The sequence below is a fragment of the Musca domestica genome, unplaced genomic scaffold (genome assembly GCF_030504385.1).
Source record: "Musca domestica strain aabys unplaced genomic scaffold, Musca_domestica.polishedcontigs.V.1.1 12, whole genome shotgun sequence".
NCBI classification, from domain to species: Eukaryota; Metazoa; Arthropoda; class Insecta; order Diptera; family Muscidae; genus Musca; species Musca domestica.
In genome coordinates, this window is record NW_026712155.1 from 14,867,846 (window position 1) to 14,890,492 (window position 22,647).

The 22,647-nt window shown below is 38.8% G+C and overlaps 1 protein-coding gene across 1 annotated transcript in view; it reads right to left on the bottom strand.

Moving 5' to 3' along the window:
• Window positions 1–20,065, bottom strand: part of LOC101896689 (uncharacterized) — an 88,211-nt gene extending 68,146 nt beyond the window's left edge. The window contains exon 1 of the mRNA XM_059118314.1: window positions 19,528–20,065. Within this exon, the coding sequence (XP_058974297.1) occupies window positions 19,528–19,538 (11 nt within the window). The 5' untranslated portion in view covers window positions 19,539–20,065. The remainder of the gene's footprint in view (window positions 1–19,527) is intronic.
• Between the last annotated feature and the right edge of the window lie 2,582 nt (window positions 20,066–22,647).

Genomic DNA, 22,647 nt, shown 5'->3' on the forward strand with positions numbered 1-22,647 from the left:
ACCATGGCCGGCGGTTGAGTTCTGGTGGCCACCCGCAGGTGCACATTTTCAGCTAACCTCTTTGGTAAGTAAACACGATCATTTTGTTTGTTTACAAACTGCTGGACAATGAATGTTTTCTCATCGGAGAAATCCAAATTCGGCAGTTCACCACTTTCGGCCAGGCGAAGCAACTCTTTAGCTCTTTTGAGTCTATTTTCTGTGGTTCTATTGCGGTGTAAATTCTTGCACTTTTTGGAACTTCAATGGCTTTACCCCGAGCTGGGGGCATTTTTTAATATTCGCCGAATGGAATATTGCGATATGTTCAGCTCAAGCGCAATTTTTCAACCACTGCGACGCGGTTTTCGATCATATCGCTTTTTCACTTTCTGCTGATGTTGCTGTTTTCTTCCGTTCACTTCCTTGACGTCGGGCTACGCTACCAGGTAATCACGGTAATGAGCGATGGTACCAGAGACAAAAGATTTATTCACATTTAAATGCTGGAGTGCTCTAACGATAGCCATTTGTGGTTTTCCAGCCAAATATAAAGATATCACAACTATGGCGCTTGAATTCCATCACAAATAACTTTTTTCCGGATTATTCTCACCACAATGCTTTTGTATGCTTGTAAATAATAGAATTAGCTGTCACTGGAATAATTTTAACAGCTGTCGGACGATTGGCTTAGAAATGACAGCAGTCTGAAGACCTTCTGGCCTTCTATGAGAAGACCTTCTGGCCTTCTATGAGAAGACCTTCTGGCCTTCTATGAGAAGACCTTCTGGCCTTCTATGAAAAGACCTTCAGATCTGCTATGAGAAGACCTTCTGGTCTTCTATGAGAAGAAATTCTGTCCTTCTATGAGAAGACCTTCTGGTCTTCTATGAGTAGACCTTCTGGTCTTCTATGAATAGACCTTCTGGTCTTCTATGAATAGACCTTCTGGTCTTCTATGAGTAGACCTTCTGGTCTTCTATGAGAAGACCTTCTGGTCTTCTATGAGAAGACCTTCAGACCTTCCATGAGAAGACCTTCTGGTCTTCTATGAGAAGACCTTCAGACCTTCCATGAGAAGACCTTCTGGTCTTCTATGAGAATACCTTCTGGTCTTCTATGAGAAGACCTTCTGGCTGCAGTTTTTTAATCTCACCCTGTATAGCACCACACCACATGATGTGAGTCATGCAAGATTTATTTCATAATAAAATTTTATTAATTATAATTCGTCAAGTTTTATTTAACGCTAATTAATTATCTCTCTTGTTAGCTGAGGGTATGCTTTGAGCTTAAGTTTTTTTATTTAATTGCAAAAACCAATGTCGATTGATTTATTTTTAGAGGAGACCAGTCCCCCTTTTCATTTTACACTCTGCCTCTAAGTCATAAATTAGTTAAACAAAACAGGGAAACTTTAAAAAATTGCATCTCTCAAAGCAAAATTGATCAATAAAATCGGCAATAACAGATGATTATGGAGTCGAATTTCGAATATTTTTAACCCTGAAAATTTTTTCGAATAAAAATATTTTTGAGTTTTGCCTTATTAAGGCGAAGATCATATGTTTTATGATTTAAGTGTTTGTTTTCTCTTTCGAGACGAGCTTAATGATCTGAAATTTGCAGTGAAAAGGAAAGCCAGATAGACACTATCACACACTCACCACTATGCGACGCGTTTCGCCGTTGGTTAAGCGGCTCATCAGGCATATTTGATGTGGATGATGGCTTACAAGGGCCGTTCTCTGGAAAGTAGTATATATTTCGAACTTATTGCAAATTAGCATATGCGAATTATACACTAGAAATTCTCCAGGTTCGACTCAATTTCTATTGGCAGATCTTTTTCACAGCAACGTTTTTGTTTTTGTAGTGATGGATTTTTTGTCCACAACAACTACATTGCTTCCAATGCATACACTTGTTTTAGTGCTGCTTTAGGAAGACGGATTAATGGCTCTGAACGTAGAGACGGCAACTTCTAGTTGGCTGCACACAGAGGTCCGCGGTTCAAATCCCACAGCCAGGCTCGGCTGAATTTTTGAGTTTTGCCTTATTAAGGCGAAGATCATATGTTTTATGATTTAAGTGTTTGTTTTCTCTTTCGAGACGAGCTTAATGATCTGAAATTTGCAGTGAAAAGGAAAGCCAGATAGACACTATCACACACTCACCACTATGCGACGCGTTTCGCCGTTGGTTAAGCGGCTCATCAGGCATATTTGATGTGGATGATGGCTTACAAGGGCCGTTCTCTGGAAAGTAGTATATATTTCGAACTTATTGCAAATTAGCATATGCGAATTATACACTAGAAATTCTCCAGGTTCGACTCAATTTCTATTGGCAGATCTTTTTCACAGCAACGTTTTTGTTTTTGTAGTGATGGATTTTTTGTCCACAACAACTACATTGCTTCCAATGCATACACTTGTTTTAGTGCTGCTTTAGGAAGACGGATTAATGGCTCTGAACGTAGAGACGGCAACTTCTAGTTGGCTGCACACAGAGGTCCGCGGTTCAAATCCCACAGCCAGGCTCGGCTGAATTTTTGAGTTTTGCCTTATTAAGGCGAAGATCATATGTTTTATGATTTAAGTGTTTGTTTTCTCTTTCGAGACGAGCTTAATGATCTGAAATTTGCAGTGAAAAGGAAAGCCAGATAGACACTATCACACACTCACCACTATGCGACGCGTTTCGCCGTTGGTTAAGCGGCTCATCAGGCTTAACCAACGGCGAAACGCGTCGCATAGTGGTGAGTGTGTGATAGTGTCTATCTGGCTTTCCTTTTCACTGCAAATTTCAGATCATTAAGCTCGTCTCGAAAGAGAAAACAAACACTTAAATCATAAAACATATGATCTTCGCCTTAATAAGGCAAAACTCAAAAATTCAGCCGAGCCTGGCTGTGGGATTTGAACCGCGGACCTCTGTGTGCAGCCAACTAGAAGTTGCCGTCTCTACGTTCAGAGCCATTAATCCGTCTTCCTAAAGCAGCACTAAAACAAGTGTATGCATTGGAAGCAATGTAGTTGTTGTGGACAAAAAATCCATCACTACAAAAACAAAAACGTTGCTGTGAAAAAGATCTGCCAATAGAAATTGAGTCGAACCTGGAGAATTTCTAGTGTATAATTCGCATATGCTAATTTGCAATAAGTTCGAAATATATACTACTTTCCAGAGAACGGCCCTTGTAAGCCATCATCCACATCAAATATGCCTGATGAGCCGCTTAACCAACGGCGAAACGCGTCGCATAGTGGTGAGTGTGTGATAGTGTCTATCTGGCTTTCCTTTTCACTGCAAATTTCAGATCATTAAGCTCGTCTCGAAAGAGAAAACAAACACTTAAATCATAAAACATATGATCTTCGCCTTAATAAGGCAAAACTCAAAAATTCAGCCGAGCCTGGCTGTGGGATTTGAACCGCGGACCTCTGTGTGCAGCCAACTAGAAGTTGCCGTCTCTACGTTCAGAGCCATTAATCCGTCTTCCTAAAGCAGCACTAAAACAAGTGTATGCATTGGAAGCAATGTAGTTGTTGTGGACAAAAAATCCATCACTACAAAAACAAAAACGTTGCTGTGAAAAAGATCTGCCAATAGAAATTGAGTCGAACCTGGAGAATTTCTAGTGTATAATTCGCATATGCTAATTTGCAATAAGTTCGAAATATATACTACTTTCCAGAGAACGGCCCTTGTAAGCCATCATCCACATCAAATATGCCTGATGAGCCGCTTAACCAACGGCGAAACGCGTCGCATAGTGGTGAGTGTGTGATAGTGTCTATCTGGCTTTCCTTTTCACTGCAAATTTCAGATCATTAAGCTCGTCTCGAAAGAGAAAACAAACACTTAAATCATAAAACATATGATCTTCGCCTTAATAAGGCAAAACTCAAAAATTCAGCCGAGCCTGGCTGTGGGATTTGAACCGCGGACCTCTGTGTGCAGCCAACTAGAAGTTGCCGTCTCTACGTTCAGAGCCATTAATCCGTCTTCCTAAAGCAGCACTAAAACAAGTGTATGCATTGGAAGCAATGTAGTTGTTGTGGACAAAAAATCCATCACTACAAAAACAAAAACGTTGCTGTGAAAAAGATCTGCCAATAGAAATTGAGTCGAACCTGGAGAATTTCTAGTGTATAATTCGCATATGCTAATTTGCAATAAGTTCGAAATATATACTACTTTCCAGAGAACGGCCCTTGTAAGCCATCATCCACATCAAAATATGCCTGATGAGCCGCTTAACCAACGGCGAAACGCGTCGCATAGTGGTGAGTGTGTGATAGTGTCTATCTGGCTTTCCTTTTCACTGCAAATTTCAGATCATTAAGCTCGTCTCGAAAGAAAAAATATTTTTTTTCTGCCTATCCTCTACTAATAGCCACCACTGTACAAAAATATCTCCTTCACTCCAATCTTCTTGGTGTGTCATAATTCCTCTGCGAAAAACACACCCCACCCAGCAGAACAGGCCAACAATCAAACAGAAACAAACAAAGCCAATAAACAAATCTGGCGTTTAAAAATACATAAATACCTCATAAGTCCTTATGTTTTCATTGTTACCGAGTTACTGATCTCAATGACAATAACTGCAACAACAACAACAACCACAATATTAACAACAACAATAGAAATTATTGATGAATGTTGTTGAAATGTTTTCAATTACCAAAAGTCATTGTAGTTTTAACTTCGGAGATACGACGAAGATAAATTTTGTCACCATTGCCAGACAATGTGTGTGTGTGAGTGTGTCAGCGTGTGTGTGTGTATGTGTGTGAGTGCTCACGGTTGACAAGTGATAAGTAGCAGACATTTTCCATTACAAAAACAAAAAGAGACTCTAACGACAGTCGCTCAAGAAAACAATCAAAAACACACAACGAGAAGGTGCGCATGCGCACAGGCTTAAAGCCAAGTTACAGCACCAGGGCACCTAGAATCAACCAACCAACCGACCGACCGACCGCCACAAACCTATCCAAGCTGCCACATTTGAATTGTTGACGACGCACCTCTAAATTATGAAATGACAAGCCACCGATACGTTACTCGGTTTCTCAAACCATCACTGGGCCCAGCGAAACGCGCTGTCATACTCCGGTGTGCAAACAACGAAAATCTGGTACATCTATCAGAGGTAGTTTCACCTTGTTGTTTTTGTTGTTGGGCCCTCCATTGTTGTACCCGCATAAAGTTTGTGTTATGACTGGCTGATTGTCTGTCCGTCTGTCTGTCCGTCTGTCTGTCTTCTGTCGGCGACAGTCAACATCCATTGACAATAAATGATAAGTTGTGACAGTAGCAATTTGTCAACTTTGATGTTCGGAGTGATGTTCTGGGTTGTTGTTGTTGTTATTGTTGGAGTTTTTATTAATAGTAAATATCGAAGATTTGGGAGAGAGAAAATAGGGACAGAGGGAGAAATTGTATAATTGAGTCAGGAGACTTCCGTGTCTTTTATGAGACAATTTTGGGCTGTTTTATCAGGAGCCTTATTGTCCTTCCATGAGGAGAGTTCTTGCTATTCCATGAGGACAGCTTCCGTTCTCCTTTGAAGAGAGCTTCTACTCTCCTATGATGAGAGTTTTTGCTCTCCTATGAAGAGAGCTTCCTCTCTCCTATGAAGAGAGCTTCCTCTCTCCTATGAAGAGAGCTTCCTCTCTCCTATGAAGAGAGCTTCCTCTTTCCTATTATGAGAGCTTCTGCTTTCCTGTGATGAGAACTTCTGCTCTCCTATGATGAGAACTTCTGCTCTCCTATGATGAGAGCTTGTGCTCTCCTATGACGAGAGCTTCTGCTCTCCTATGATGAGAGCTTCTGCTCTCCTATGATGAGAGCTTCTGCTCTCCTCCTCGGACTTCTACCAGAAGACCCCTGGCCTTCTACCAGAAGACCGTCTGGCCTCCTCTGAGTAGACCTTCTGGCCTCCTCTGAGTAGACCTTCTGGCCTCCTCTGAGTAGACCTTCTGGCCTCCTCTGAGTAGACCTTCTGGCCTCCTCTGAGTAGACCTTCTGGCCTCCTCTGAGTAGACCTTCTGGCCTCCTCTGAGTAGACCTTCTGGCCTCCTCTGAGTAGACCTTCTGGCCTCCTCTGAGTAGACCTTCTGGCCTCCTCTGAGTAGACCTTCTGGCCTCCTCTGAGAAGACCTTCTGGCCTCCTCTGAGAAGACCTTCTGGCTTTCTCTGACAAAACTTTCTGGCCTCTTCTGAGAAGACCTTCAGCTCTTCTATGAGAAGACCTTCTGGCCTTCTATGAGAAGACCTTCTGGCCTTCTATGAGAAGACCTTCTGGCCTTCTATGAGAAGACCTTCTGGCCTTCTATGAGAAGACCTTCTGGCCTTCTATGAGAAGACAATTTATGGGAAGTCTTTCTGCCTTCTATGAGACGACCTTCTGGTTTTCTATGAGAAGACCTTCTGGTCATCTAGAGAAGACCTTCTGGTCATCTAGAGAAGACCTTCTGGTCATCTAGAGAAGACCTTCTGGTCATCTAGAGAAGACCTTCTGGTGCTCCATGAGAAGACCTTCTGGTCCTCCATGAGAAGACCTTCAGGTCTTCTATGAGAAGCCCTTCTGGCCTTCTATGAGAAGACCTTCTGGTCTTCTATGAGAAGACCTTCTGACCTTCTATGAAAAGACTTTCTGGCCTTCTATGAGAAGACCTTCTGGCCTTCTATGAGAAGACCTTCAGGCCTTCTATGAGAAGACCTTCAGGCCTTCTTTGTTAAGACCTTCAGGCCTTCTTTGATAAGACCTTCAGCTCTTCTTTGAGTAGACCTTCTGGCCTTCTATGAGAAGACCTTCTGGCCTTCTATGAGAAGACCTTCTGGCCTTCTATGAGAAGACCTTCAGCTCTTCTATGAGAAGACCTTCTGGCCTTCTATGAAAGGACTTTCTGCCCCTCTATTATAAGAACTTCAGCACTTCTCGGAGAAGGCCTCCTTCGCCTGAGAAGACCTCTTTTGTTTTGCTCTTCTAGTCTTCTATGAGAAGACCTTCTGGTCTTCTATGATAAGATGTTCCAGCCTTCCATTTAGAGAACTTCGGTTTTTCTTAAAAAAAAGTTTTCATCTCTTCTATAACTAGGGTTTCTCCGCTCTTTGCAGCAGGACATAATTAGTTGAAATGTTGTAAAAATTAATTAAAAACCAAACTTACAAAGATCCTAGTTCTAAAAAGTGAAAAAGAGAAAAAAAACCAAAGTTCGTCTGTGGTAGCATTTGCAATTGTGACAAGAATCTAATTTGATTTCTGTTCTGTTTCCTTCTTTTCGCAGACTTTGAGGCTAGTTTCTAGTTAAGTGGCCCTTTTTTTGTTCAAAAGAAAAAGGACACACTCTTTTTTTGTAACTTTTTGTTAATACCTTCTGGTGGCGGTGGCGCGTTGGCTGGCTGGCTGTTGGTTCATTAAATGACCTTTGCCGCAGGAGGAACAACAACACAACAGCAGCAGCAACCGCAGCTTGTAACTCGGAATTTATCTAAACTTTGTAATCTTTGTGTGAAAACGTCGCCTTGCGTTTTTTGTTGTATTTTTTTGCTTCGGATTTTTTTTGTGTGGTTCTACTCCCAAACAGCCTGCGTGGTCATTGGCAATGATGTGGTTACTGCCGCCAATGATGATGACGATGGTGATGCGGCAACGGTTGCTGCTGCGAAAATAAAACGTTTTAAGCCATTTTATTTTGTTCCAATTAATTAGTGCTTTTAATGCAATCCAATAAGTTAACGTTTTCGCAACTCCGCCACACAAAAGAAATCGAAGAACAACAACAACAACAACAAAAAACACCAACAATGTCTTTAAGACGAAGGCGAAGCAGACGAAGCAAGCCCCCAACGCAAATCCCATCTCATTGCGATACGAATTAAACAACAAAATCGCAGAACGAAATATCCTTCTTTTCGTAGCAATTGCAAGGAACAGTAAAAACAATAACAACAAAACCGAAACTTGGAACGCCAGTCGAGCTACTTGCCAAATAGCCTGTGAATCTTTTTTTACCCAAGTGACTTGGCTCTTGGTCAAGGCTTTCGCAGAGCTTGTTGTTCCTGATATTGGTAACGGATAATGGCCAACTGATGATGCGAATGACGATGATGCTGTCCGCTGATGTGCAGAGAGAGAGAATGGAATGATGACGTTGACTCTGTGTGCTGGAAAACATTTGCACTATATTTTTGCTGGAATCTCCTTGCTCCAAATTGGCTACAGTGGGGGACATAAATTATTTCTTTAGGGGAAAAGGAGTCGGAGTTTTCTGCTCTCCTAAATAGTTTGCTCGCAAAAGTAGTCCTCGAAAAGAGGCCTTAGACTCTAAAGGAGTAATAATCTATGTGGAATCCAGTTAGAAGTTTCAATCTACTCTTCCGACGGATTTTCTATAGATTGCTCTAAAGGACTCTTTATGGTCTCCTCTAAAGGAGTCTCAACAAATTACTCTAAATTAGACTCAGTAGAATCATCCAAGGATGACTGCACTAAAAACACCTGCGACATCAAAGACTTATTCTTAGAAGTCGACTGAGAATCCCTTAAAAACAGCTGCAGCGGTTTCCCTAAAGTGGTCACAGGGACTCCTTTAAGAAAATGAATGAAGACTCATAATGCCTAAGACTCACATAGTCTGGTGAATCTGGAGAGACTCTCTAAAATAGAAATGTTCAGACTCCTCTAAAGAGTCTGTATAACCTCTACTAAAGGATACATTATGGACCCCTCTAAATAAGTGTAAGGGTATTCCGCCAAGCATTCTGAAAAATTCGTGAAAATCAGTCTCAACAGGCTCATATAATAGAGAATGCAAGGACACCGCAGAATCTTCTCTAAAGGAGTCTTAACATTCTCTCACAAAGGAGTCTCCTTGTAAAGGAATCTCCATAGACTCCTAACATTATCCCACAAAGGAGTCTCTTCTTTAAATAGAATTCTCCAAAGGGGTCTTAAACGAATTTTCAAAAAGGGTAGCAATGAAGTCGTGTATAGGATGGTTAATACACTCCTCTAAAATAGTCTCAAGAATTCCTATGAAATAGTCCTAATAGGGTCAGTAAAATTCAATAAACGATCTCAACAGACTTCTGTATGTAGTCTCAATAGACCCCTCTTAAGGAGCCACAAACGATTACTCAAAACGAGTCCCAAAACACTTCTCAAAAAGATTATCAAAAGAAGCCCCTAGATTATATAATAGTCTAATAGTCCCCCAAAAGACGTCTCCTTTAAAGGAGTCTCAATAGACAACTCTAAAGAACTCTTAATAGTTTCATCCAAAGGAATATCAATAGACGTTTCGAAAGGAGTCTGAAAAGATTTCTCAAAAAAAAAAGACTCCAAGAACCCTCTCAGGGATTGCTATAAATAAGTCTCGCAGGACTCCTATAAAGGAATCTCAATAGGCTCATCAAAAGCAGTGGCAATTGACTCCTGATTCTCAAAATATTCCTCTAAAGTAATCTTACATAATCCTCTCAAGAAGTCTTATAATATTTCTCAAAAAGGGTCTCAAAAGGGTTCTCATTAGAATCCTTCAAGAGAATCTTAACAGACTTCTCTACATAGATCTCTTTAAAATCCTCAAAGTTAGTCTTGGTGGAATCCTCCTGAAGGAGTCTCAAACATTTCATTAAAAGAGTCTACGATAATACTCTCAAGGATTCCTATAAAGAAGTTTCACAGGAATCCTATAAAGAAATTTCAATAGTCTCCTCAAAAGCAGTATCAATAGACTTCTGATTCTCAAAAGGTTCCTCAAAAGTAATCTAATGCAATCCTCTCAAGGAGTCTCAAAAGACTCCTCAAAAAGGGTATCAAAAGATTTCCCAGAAAAATCGTCTGAAAGAGGTTCCACAGACTTCCCTTCAGAGGTCCCAATAGAATCCTCAAAAGGAGTCTCAAAGGAGAATCCTACAAAAGAGTGCGAAAATTCTCCTAGAATCCTCTTAGAGACCTTGGAATCTCAATAGGCCCCTCAAAAGCAGTATCAAGAGACTCCTGATTCTCAAAATATTACCCTAAAGAAATTAAATAGAATCCTCTCAAGAAGCATCAAAATAATCCTCAAAAAATTATATAGTAAAATCCTATAAAAGAGTCTCAACAGGCTTTCTTGCACAGTCTTAATAGAATCCTCAAAAAGCAGTCTCAAAGGAATCCTCTAAAAGTTCCAAGTTCCTCAAAAGCAGTATCAATAGACTTCTGATTCTCAAAAGATTCCTCCGAAATATTACAATGTAAGTCTCAAAAGACTCCTCGAAAAGGGTCTTGAGGGTCTGCCAGTGAAATCCCCTAAAAGAATCTCAACAGACTTCTCTACATACATTCTCAAAAGGAGTCTCAGAGGAATCCAAGAATCCTCGAAGGGATTTCTATGAAGAAGTCTCGCAGGACTCCTATAAAGCAATCTAAAATTAGTTCTCAACAAGGGTTTCAAAATGGGTTCTCAATAAATTCCTCTAAGAGAATCTCATAGGTCCGAATATAATCCTCAAAAGGAATTCTCTAAACGAATCTCAAAAATTTCCTTTATAGGAGTCTCGTAGTATCCTCACAAAGGTTAATATAAAATGTCTCGTAGGACTCCTTATAGAGGAATTTCAATGGACTGCCCAAAAGAAATCTCCATAGACGCATCTACAAGAGTTTCAAACGACCTCCCAAATAGTGACTCTAAAGAGTCTTCGCATTGGGTCTTTAAAGTATCCTTCAAAGGAGGCTAAAGGCGTTTGTTTGAGGAGATGAACTCTGAAAGCTCCTTCTTAGATTTTAACTTTCGATAGTAGACCTTTAATAGGCCCATCCAAGAATAAAGTCCTAGAAATGTTTTTTTAGTCAGAAATCCTCTTAAAAACGTATGTTGGAAAGGGACGTCAGATATGTCTTTTTTAGGTAAATGTGTGTGTTCATGTGTTAGTGAGTGTAAAAATGAGTGAATAAATCCTGGGAGCAGGTTTGTCTTTTAGAAAGTATTTTACGGAAATAAATCGTGGAAGTTAGAAATGCCTCCTGTGGTCTTTTCCGAAGATATATTTATTATTAATATTTATTTAATTAATATGGTTATTATTATTATTATCTTCAGTTCCCAAAAAGACCCCACTGTTCCCCTTGAAATAAGTTCTTGGCTGCAATGTTTATTACTCGCATTTTTTACTTTTTTTGGTCGCTGTGGTTCACCAGAATTAAACTCTTTGATGGTGGCAGCCAAAAATAAGCACTGCAACAACAACAACAATCCAATAAGATAATGCACCAACCCTTGCAATGGTCAAGAAGAAAAGCAACAACGACAACAACACCAACAACATAAATAAGAGTATTTCAACATTATTATATCAGAAGGTGTTTAAATTTTTTTGTTGTTGTGTTGTTGTTTTTTTTTTTCTCGCAATGTCTGGTCAATGATCCAGTTTAAGTTAATCGCATTGGGTATTTTTTGGCAGACACCAGGAGATAGCATATGGAACATTAGGGGAGGGTAAAGGATTTGGAAAAAGAAGAAAAAAAATATTTTTTCTATGTTTTTTTATTTTTATTATTTTTATATTTTTATTTTTATTAATTTATTTATTTATTTTTGTTGTTGTTAAAACATGACCAGAGGTTTCATTCTAGTCACATGATAATACGACATTAAAAATTTTGTAAATAAAATAAAAATGTATTCATACTCCATTATAAGAACCTATAAAGTTTCCTTTATAGGAGATCAGAAAGACTTCTTAAGAGGAGCCTATAAGGACCCCTTTATTGAAGGCTAGAAATACTCCTCTATGAAAATGTGAAATAAAATTTTTATAAAGGAATATGTTTATAGAACACAAATCCTGCCGCAGGAGTGAATTCTAGCAAAAATTGGTGATTAGAAGTATTTATTGTTTTCGACTTATATGAAAACATTTGGAGACGTTCTATCGATTGCAGAGCCTTTACACGACTCCTTTGAGTCGTTCTTCAATTTTTGTTTTATTAAAAAACTGTTATGAGCCACCCTAATATCCCAACTCCTGTTTATTAAAAGTTTCTTTCTTTTGTTATTTTTTGTTTTCCTATGTTAAGCTATTTTCTTTCTGATTATTTCACATTCACCCAAATCTTTTGTTGTCTACTTTTACAGACCAATGCAGACACATAGATACACATGTAAAAGGAGGTGTGAAAATATACATTTATTATCATTCCAACCAATTAAAAATGTTGTAAATGGGAGAAAAACGTAAGAATAATATGAACCTAAAATATTTCCAATGCCGATGGGTTATCCCATCTCTTATCCTATTTTAAGGATATAGTTCTTCTAATAGTAAGCCTGTCACCGAATGAAGTTATTATCTCAATTGTTCTAGATTTTTATTGTGAAGAGCGGGAAAGGGAAATGTTTTGGTGGTGTCATCACTACTTTAATACAAATATGCGAAAGAGAGAGAGAGAAAAAAATTGCCTGTCAAGATAGAACATTCAAAGCTTCTTATAAAAATGTGCACAGACAAGTATTTCGAGTTTTTAAAGAATCATCTGAGAGAGTCTACAGATATTTCTTTAAATATAATGACAGAGAGTCATTTTAAGGGGTCAGAAGAGAGTTGTATAAAAAAGCTTGTATGATCCCCTCTATAGAAGTAGTTCTAAACTACATAAAATTATTTGAACGATTTTTTACAGGAGTCCATAAGGACTCCTTAAGAAAAGGACTTCTTGTCAGGAGACTGCAAGGACTTACATATAAATAATTTCAACACACTTTCCAACAGACGTCCCTATAGAATCCTCAAAAGGAGTCTCAATGGAATCTTCGAAATTGCTCTCAGAAATTCCTTTAAAGGAGGTTCCTATGAAGAAGTCCACTATAAAGGAATTTAAATAGTAGCAGTATCAATAGACTACTCTAAAGAAGTCCCAAAAGATTCCTCAGAAGTAAGGTAATGGAATCCTCTCTAGAAGTCTCAAAATACAACTCAAAAATGGTCTATTGGTCAGAGGCCCCAATATAATCATCACAAGAAGTCACATTTGTTAGGACTTCTCTTTAGGAGTCTCCATCGAGCTCTTCGTGGATAATTTTTAGAGAAACCTATATAACATACATGGCTCTTTTAAAGGATGAAATACATCATCCTTTATAGAAGCCTAAAATACTCCTATATCGTGCCTCCAAAGCCTATGAAGAGTCCTCTATAGAGTCCTCTAAAAACTCCTCTATATTAGCTCATAAAACTCCTACATAGGATATAAATAATCTTTTAAGGAACCTACAAAGACTCCTTTGCAGGATCTCATATAGACGCCTATTAACACTCTTTTATAGGAACCTACTGAGACTTATAGGGAACTATAAGAACTCCTTTATAGGAACCTATAAAGACTACTTTATAGGAGCCTAGAAAAACTTTTTTATATGTACCTACAGGGTGAGATGAAAAAACTGCAACCAACTTCAGACTGCTGTCATTTCCAAGCCACTCGTCAGACAGCTGTTAAAATAATTCCAGTGACAGCTCATTATATTGTTTAAGAGTTGCTCCGCTTGGCCGAAAGTGGTGAACTGCCGAATTTAGTTTTCTCCAATAAGAAAACATTCGTGTGCACCTTCGGTTGGCCACCAGAACTCAAGGGCCGGCCATGGTGATGATGTGGACCGCCATAACAGCTGATGGTCGCTCTCCGCTCGTATTATTCGACCATGGCATCAGAATAAAAGTCGAATATTATTCCGAAAATATTCTGGAGGGTGTATTAAAGCCCTAGGACACGCAAACATCAAGATTGGCACTAAAAAAGACCAAAGTGTCGATCACCTCAAGCAAGCGTTTCGCCGAGAATGTGTCAAAATACCGCAGAGCAACATTCGGGCAGCGTGTGACAGTTTCATTGGCCATTTAAAAGATCCCATAAAATTTGCTTTAAAAGATCCCACAAAATTTCTTTATCGATTTAATAATTGCACTCTTTTGTCTTCAAAATATATGTCTAATAAATCAGCATTAATGTCTGATATGATCATTTGATAAAATACATATCTTTTTTTATAATTTATTTGCCAACTATTTCATATATTTATCGCAAATATGAATGAAATTTTGTTTTTTATTAATTGGCCAACTAAAGTGTTTGCATATCGCACTCGATCAAAAAAGATATCAGATATGCAGTTATAGCTGAGTGCACCATTATTGTGTGTGCGAGTGTGCATGTATGAGTGAGTGAGTGAGCGGAAAAAAATGAAAAATGAGTGAATAAATTCTGGGAGCAGGTTTGTGGCTTAAGTCTTTTGTTTCAGCAAAAACGAAACGGTGGCAAGATTTCTATCGACAAGTATTTAGCTGTGCAAAAGCTAATAAATATTTCAATCATAATTTGGCTGAGGGGTGAGGTGGTGGTGGTGATACGAAAGAAATATCGCACGTGATAGGTTGCTAAAAGTTTGATGGAGAAAATGAGCTCCTCTCGAAAGAGAAATAAAAACATAAATCATAAACGAGGCAAAACTCAAAAATTGAGAAGGAAAATTATATTTTGGGTCAAGAAACTCTTGTCACTTTTTTTCTCTCCGAGTGGAAGTAAAGAGGTTAAATAATTGAAAAACATATAATTAGTTTAAACCTTGATCTATGTTTGGTTAATAAAAAAACGCTTAAATTTCGCAGAACTGCTTTAGAGGGCCATACATTTTTTTTAGCCAATGGAAGAACTCCCATCATGTGTTGGATGACGAAAACATGGCCCCCTGTATTTCTCCAAATTGAACCCATTATTGTGGCGTTTGGCGATATTGAAAAGTTGAGCCCCGACCATCGTGGTTTGCTGCTGCTGTAAACCATGGTTGTTTTTGTTTCTTGTTGTTTTTTTTTATTCCTTACTTTGCTTAGCTTAAATCTTGATAAGCATTAGTAAAATCCGTAAGAAACAAAAAACAACAACAACATCAAGCTCTACAAAGAAATGAAACAGAAATAGAAAAAAAGTTTGAAGCTAAACCAAAAAAAAAAATCCCAAGAGTAACAGCAACCGTCCAGTAACACTATCAGATATTTTGTTTCTGTTGTAGTTTTTCTTTTGTTGTTGTTGTTTTTTCTGTTCTCCGCCAAAGTGAGCCTGCCTGGTGCAAATATTGTCAGTAAATTCAACACATTTTCAACAATTCCAAACAAATGGCAATGAAACAACGTTGAGGAAAAAGGCCTTAACAACGGCAGAATATTTTTTCGACTCCAGGAGGTGCAGCGGAAGGAGGTTTGGTTAGGAAACCTTTAAAAGCAAAAATTTGAAAAAAATATAACAACAACAACAAAAGTAAGTTGGTTTTTAAGAAAATGTTGTTAAACATTGTGAATTTGAAAAAGCGTGTGTGTATGTGTGTGTTTCTATTAGTTTTGTATAAATCCCAAAACAAAAGACTTAAGCAACAAACTTGCCTTCCTTCTCCTTCTCAATTCATTCTTTCATTCATGTGCCGTTTGAAGGTTAAAGTTTGCAAATATCTTTGGAACAAAACAACAACAATGACAACAAAAATATCACCAAACAGAAGCCATGACACCAACAAGACAATGACACAAAACATATTTTTAATTATTGCACTTATGTCAATATTCCAAATACTTACAAGTTCAAAAAAATGGGAGGTGGGGGGTTTTCTACTCCTGGAAACGATTTGAAAGATGTGAGCTTTATACAAAAAATAGTATTAAAATTGGTCGTGGGTGCAATTGTCAAATATAGTCTCAACATGAAATTTTATATATTTTTCAAAAATGTCCTTGAAAATTGCGGATCAGTTCAAAAAAATACATAAATAAATAAAAAAAATAAATTAAATAATTAAAAATAACAAAAATATTACAAAGGCCTTTGAAAACTTCTCAAATGCCTCTACATATATAGCCTTGACCCTATACAAAGAGACCCTAATATATTGAGACATATTTCCTAACTTTAAATATAGAGCTTCGAAAATTAGCTTTGGATTTCCTCAAGTAGCATCGGTTTTAAAACCAAGATAAAAACTATTATCCGGATTTGCCCACAGATGTATACCCTTAGGTAATGTTCGATTATTTAGAGATATTTTGACTTCTGCAATGATTATTGAAATTGTTGACCCTCTATGGAGTAGGTTGCGAAGGAGTATGCCAATATTGTCAATTTCGTATCAGACCTAAATAAATTTGATATAAATATTGGGTCGTATCAGGTTTGGACCATATAGGTAATTTCCTTCACTTTATATGAGATATGCGATAATTTTTAAAAAATGTTAAAATGTGCGTTAGGTACCAGATATAGTCGATTAATACGAGCGGAGGGCGACCATCGGCTGTTATGGTGGCCAACCGAAGGTGCACATTTTCAGCCGAACTCTTTGGCTATTAAACACGATAATGTTGTTTGTTTACAAACTGCTGGACAACGAATGTTTTTTCATCGGAGAAAACCAAATTCGGCAGTTAACCACTTTCGGCCAAGCGAAGCAACTCTTTAGCTCTTTTGAGTCTATTTTCTTTCTGTTGTGGTTGCGGTGTAAGTTCTTGCACTTTTTGGAATTTTTATGGCTTTAACCCGAGCTTATTTTTCAATATTTGCCGAATGGAATATTACGATATGTTCAGCTCACCAGCTATTTTTCGACCACTGCGACGCGGGTTTCTATCAAGTCATTTCTTTACTTTTCGAACCATTTCTGCTGATGTTGCTGTTTGCTTCCGTCCAATTCCTTGATGTCGGGCTACGCTACCTACGCTACCATCACACTATCACGCTTGAATTCTATCCCGAATAACTTTTTTTCTGGAAAATTCTCACCAAAATGCTTTTGTACGCTTGTAAACAAGCTGTCACCGGATATTTTAAAAGCTGTCGGACGAGTGACTTAGAAATGACAGCAGTCTTGGGTTAGCAAAAATATTTGTGTGTGTTAAAATTTGAAGAGAGTTGGATGCTAATTTCGTATTTTTTGTGCCATTTGTTTTTCAAAATGTTGACCCTTTTTGGGGGAGATATCAGAAGGAATGGACCGATATATCGCACCCACACATATATTGAGATCTATCAAGTCTGAATGGAATCGGATGTTAATATCGCATTTTATGAGCTTCATGGATATTCAAAATTTTGACTCTTTGTGGGGAAGGTACCGGAAGGAATGGATCGATATATCCCATCTTCACAGGATATCTTGTTTTAGTAGAAGTAATGGGATGTGTGTAATTTGAAGACTATCGGAGACTCTTACATCACATTTAATAACAGTTATAATTATTCAAAACGTTGACCCTGTGTTGGGAAGGTACTTGAAGGAATGGATAGATTTTTTCCATTTTCACACCTGACATAACACTGATGAAAATATTAGGATAGTTGGAGCAAAATCGGATTATTCTTTCTCTTTCTGTGCAATATTTTTTTTTTTTTTTTTGGAAATTTTGATCTTTTGTGGGGGAGATACCAGAAAGAGTGGACCGTTATATTCCATCTTCACAACAGGCCTTAGGTTAATTAAAGTATTGTGATGTGTGTAATTTGAAGACAATCGGACCCTTACATCCTATTTTGTAAGAGTTACAATGCTTCAAAATGTTTACCCTTTATGAGGGAGTTACCAGAAGGTCTGGACCGATATATTCCACCTTCATCCTTGATCTTGTGTTAATACAAACATAGGAATGTGTGCAATTTGAAGACTAATGGACTCGTATATCTCATTTTATAGGAACTATAATTATTCCAAATTTTGACTCTTTGTGGGGGAGATAATTGATGGAGTGGACCGATATTGTCCATTTTAGCACTAGCAATAATATCGGGATTTGCAAAGATTCTCCATAATCGAATTATTATTATTATTATTATTATTATTATTATTATTTTTTTTTTTTTTTTTTTTGAAAATGTTGGGCTTTTCTTAGAGCGGACCAAAATTAGTGGCCCGTTGTTACCCATCTCCGAACTCGATCTATGTTCGACACCAAGTACCAAGTTTGGACTAAATCAGATACTCCCTTCGTGAGTTATCGTGCGAACCAGCCAGACGGACGGACGGACATCGCTAGATCGATTCCAAATGTCCTGAAGTTGATTTGGTGGATCTAAAACCTAAAAAATCTAAAAAAAATCGGTGAGCCACGTTTTAGCCGTATCAAATGATATAAACCCTCTCTAGCCATATGACTGAGGGTATAAAAATTAGGAGACAGACCCCTTTAAGACTGTTTTGAGATTTGAATGAGATGTTGGTATTTGGAGTATTGCGGTTTCATTAATGGAATAGATATCCTGAGAGAGAGAGAGAGAGAGAGTAGAGAATATCAATATTCCCAAGCAGAGAAAATCGGTTTTGAGAATCCGGTGGACTTTCAGAATATTCACACAATCTTGGTCATTTCATTTGAGATTGATCTTTGGGCTTGAGCAAAACCAAATTTGTTTTACTAACCTTTTCAATTTGGTGTGCTGATGAAAATTTCTTTTGACGACCATCTTTACGATGTCTTCTTTCATCAGAAGCTTTAGTCTTGGATCATGGTTTACCAACTAGCTTGGATTTCGAATTGTGGATTGTATCTTCGGAATTATCCATTGATTCTTCTTCATAAAAGCTTGATTGCGTTAGATTTTCTCTTAGATGTTCTCGTAGATTTGTGTGGGGTCCATTTTCCTGATAAAGTCAATCCTCCGCCGACATTATTGGTACCTTCGTAAATGAAGATATTCAAAGCTTTTTAAAAATATTAACAAATATTTTTTCCAGAAATGTTTTTTTTTATTTACAGGCTCAAAAAAAACGTCTATTCAGTTCGAATATTTAATCGAGAATGGGTAGGTGGGAAATGGAATATTGGTTCCTCCCACATATAGTCAGCAATTTTAATTATCTTGTCGTTCGAATTTTAAGAATATTTGGCTTTTTTAAAAAAGCTATTTCTCTGGACTTTTAGAGATATTCTGAAACTTTCCCTATGAAATGTGCAAAAAAGTTACTGGTATTTGGTACTGATTTTTCAAGATTGGTGAAATTTATTCTATCCCATGGCTCGCTTCAGAGGCCTCTACTGTATAGCATCTGGTCTCAGAGATCACTACAGTAAAATTGCTGACCTTAGAGTCCTCTACTGTAGAATTACTTGCCTCAAAGCCGTCTACTATAGCGTATCTGATCAGAGGGCGCTAGAGTAGCTGGTCTCATAGCACAAACAGAAATTCTTCTTTCTTCCCGGGAAATATTGAATTTTTATAAATAAAGGACCTCTTTATCATCTTCCATAGAAACCGAACTTCTCTATATACCCTTTTTTGCAAACGCCAATCACCGTCTATCCAAAGACAAAAAATAACATCTCATTTTTCATAATTTGTTTTGACGAACTGACGAAAGCTCGTGTCACTTTTAACACCATCAATTATCCTGGCGAAAACGTGTAGACATTTCAAAAAAATCAAAACAAAATGCATTCCCACCTGTTCTTTTTTTAAAAATTGCAATCAAAACGCAGCATTGCTCGCAATGACATGACAATCTGGCTTACCTTGTGAACATGGCTGAATGCTGTTGCTGTTGTTGTTGCTGCTGCTGTTGGCCATGTGATTGTGTGGATTGTGACTGCTGTGATTGCTGTTGCTGATGTTGTTGTTGCTGCTGCTGTTGCCCAGCAACCACATGTGGTGTCTGATGCTGCTGCGGTTGGCCCTGTGGCAGCTGGGAATGATGCGGTGGCAGCTGTGGAGGAGCGTGTGGCACATGCGGGTGCGCGAGCGATTGCTGTTGGACAGGCACTCCACCTGATTGTTGTTGTTGCTGATGATGCTGATGTTGTTGCTGTAATAAAAGGTGTTGTTGCTGCAAAGCCTGTTGCTGGTTCGCATGCAAAACACCAGGTGTTGCCGTTGCTGCCGCCGCTGCTGTTAGAATTGTTGGATGCGGTGGCGCATGCAGCGCCGCATGATGGGCCTGAATTTGTAGGTTATGATGCTGATGATTGCTGCTATTGGTGTTGCCATCACTGGCGACTAATTGCACTCCATGGTGATGATGATGATGCGCCGCATGCGAGTGGTGATGGTGATGTGCCGACGAATGATGCATTTCATTCAGTGTCGCTGGCAGGTGTGGCGATGGATTGTGTAAATTTGCCTTTTCCAAACATTTATCGGGATACATCATCATAGGTGCGTCTCGGAGAAGGACAATATTTCGGAGGAGGTTGTTATTTTAGGTGACTACTTCCGTTGTGGTTTTATGTGGTCTTTTCTATGTGAGATGTTCATTGGGAAGCGACTGGGGAAATTGCATCAGCATTGCTATCTTTGTGACATTTTTGAGGAAATTTATTTTTACCAGAACCCGAAAACCTGAAAAGAAAATGAAAGATTAGAACAAAAGTTTCCTAAAATTGAACCATGAAAGAGAAAGGAAATCCGTTTTCAAGTTATATAGGAATTTAATCACTTCTTATTTTAAATTAATGGAGGCCTTCACAATATTGTCCTCAGAACATTCTACTGTAGAGTAGTTGTAGTAGCTGCCCTCTACTGCAGAAAAGCTTATGTCAGAAGCCGATAAAGTGGAGTATGAGGCCTCAGAGCCTTCTAATAAAGAGTAGCTCGCCTCTACTTCAGAGTAACTGGTGTCAAAGGCCTTTGAGGCCAGAGTATCTAATCTTAGAGGCCTTTACTGTAGAATAGCTGACCTCAGAGGCCTCTACTGTAGAATAGCCGACCTTAGAGACGACTAATGTAGAGTAGTTGGCTTCAAAGACCTCTTTTATGCATTAGATGACCTTAGAGTTATCTATTGTGCATTAGCTGTCCTCAGAGACATCTAATGTGTCAAAGACCTCTACTGTAGAGTAGCTGTCCTTAGAGCTATTTACCATAGAGCAGCTGGCCTCAGGGGCCTCTACCGTAGAGTATATAGCCAAAGGAGCCTTTACTGTAAAGTAGATGGCCTCAGAGGCCTCTACTGTAGATACTCTGGTCTCAGAGGACTCTGCTGTTAAGTAGCTGACCTCAAAGGCTTCTGGTGTTGAGTAGCTGGCCTTATAGTTTGCCAGTGCTGGTCTCCGAGACATATACGATAGAGTAGGTGGCCTCAGAGACCTCTACCATAGAGTAGCTGGGCTCAAAAGCCTCTACTGTAGAGTAGCAGGCCTATAGTGTAGAATATCTGGCCTCTACTATAGATTAACTGACCTCAGAGGCCTTTACTGTGGAGTAGATGGCCTCAGAGGCTTCTATTGTAGGGTATCTGACCTCAGAGGCCTCTACTGGCCTCAGAAGTCTTTATTGTAGATTAGCCGACATCAGAGACCTCTACTGTAGAAAAGCTAGGTTAAAAGGCCTCTGCTGTGGAGTGACTGGCCTCAGAGGCCTCTAATATAGAGTAGCTGGTCTCAGAGGCCTCTAAAATAGAGTAGCTGGTCTCAGAGGCCTCTGTTATTAAGTAGCTGGCCTCAGAGGCCTCTGATGTTGAGTAGCTGGCCTTATAGCATACCAGTATTGAGTAGCTGATCTCAGGGACATATACGATAGAGTAGCTGGCATCAGAGCCCCTACTGTAAAGTAAGTGGCCCCAGAGGCCTCTACTGTGCAATAGCTGGCCTCAGAGCCCTGTACTGTAGAGTAGCTGGGTTCAAAGGCCTCTACCGTAGAGTAGCTGTCCTCAGAGGCCTCTACTGTAGAGTAGCTGGCCTTAGAGGACTGTACTGTAGAATATCTTGCCTCAGAGGCCTCTACCATAAAATATCTGGCCTCTACTATAGAGTAACTGACCTGAGAGGCCTCTACAGTAGAGTGGCTGGCCTCAGAGGTCTCTATTGTAGAGTAATTAGCTTCAGAGGCCGCTACCCTAGAATAGGTGACCTCAGAAGCATCTACCTAAAATAGCTGGTCTCAGAGCCCTCTACCGTAGATTTGCCGGCCTCAGTGGCATCTACTGTAGAAAAGTAAGTTTCTAAGGCTTCTGCAGTAAAGTAAATGGCCTTAGGCGCCTCAATTGCAGAGTAGTTGGCCTTAGAGGACTCTATCTTAGAATAGGTGGTCTCAGAGGAATGCACCATGGACTACCTGGCCTCAGAGGTATAATAGATTTTCTTCAAATTAAAAGCTGCTTAAGGTCTCTCCATAATCTATTCCTATAACCTATTTCATAGGTTACCATATTGCCAAAAAATAATCCAATTGTCATTGAGTTCACCCAACAAGTCTTAAACTCTTTGCAGAGTATCTCCGTTATCTTATTCCCATGTTAAGGCATTTATGTTTTAACTTTTGCTACATTGTTACCATTTATTGTTAATGGTTTCTCGTATCTTTTTTTCTATTGCTTTTGTTTCCTACTTCAAACGCTTGGCTTGGCTTTTCATTTGAATATGTTCAGAGTTTTTTTGGGAGTTATTGTAACTCTACTGAATTTTGTCCATTCATCATTGTTCAATTGAGATCAAATAATAGATTACAAGTATCGATAAGTGGCTTACACTCGAGCAGAAAAGTGTTTAAATTAAGGCAAAACATCAGTGTAACGAATTTGGGGGAATTCTATGGGCTCCGCTCCCCCACCCTCCCTCTCTTCTTTTGGGGTTTCTTTTGTCCGCAATCCTAAACAAGTTATACTGACAACAAAATCAGAAGAAGAAGAAAACTCACTT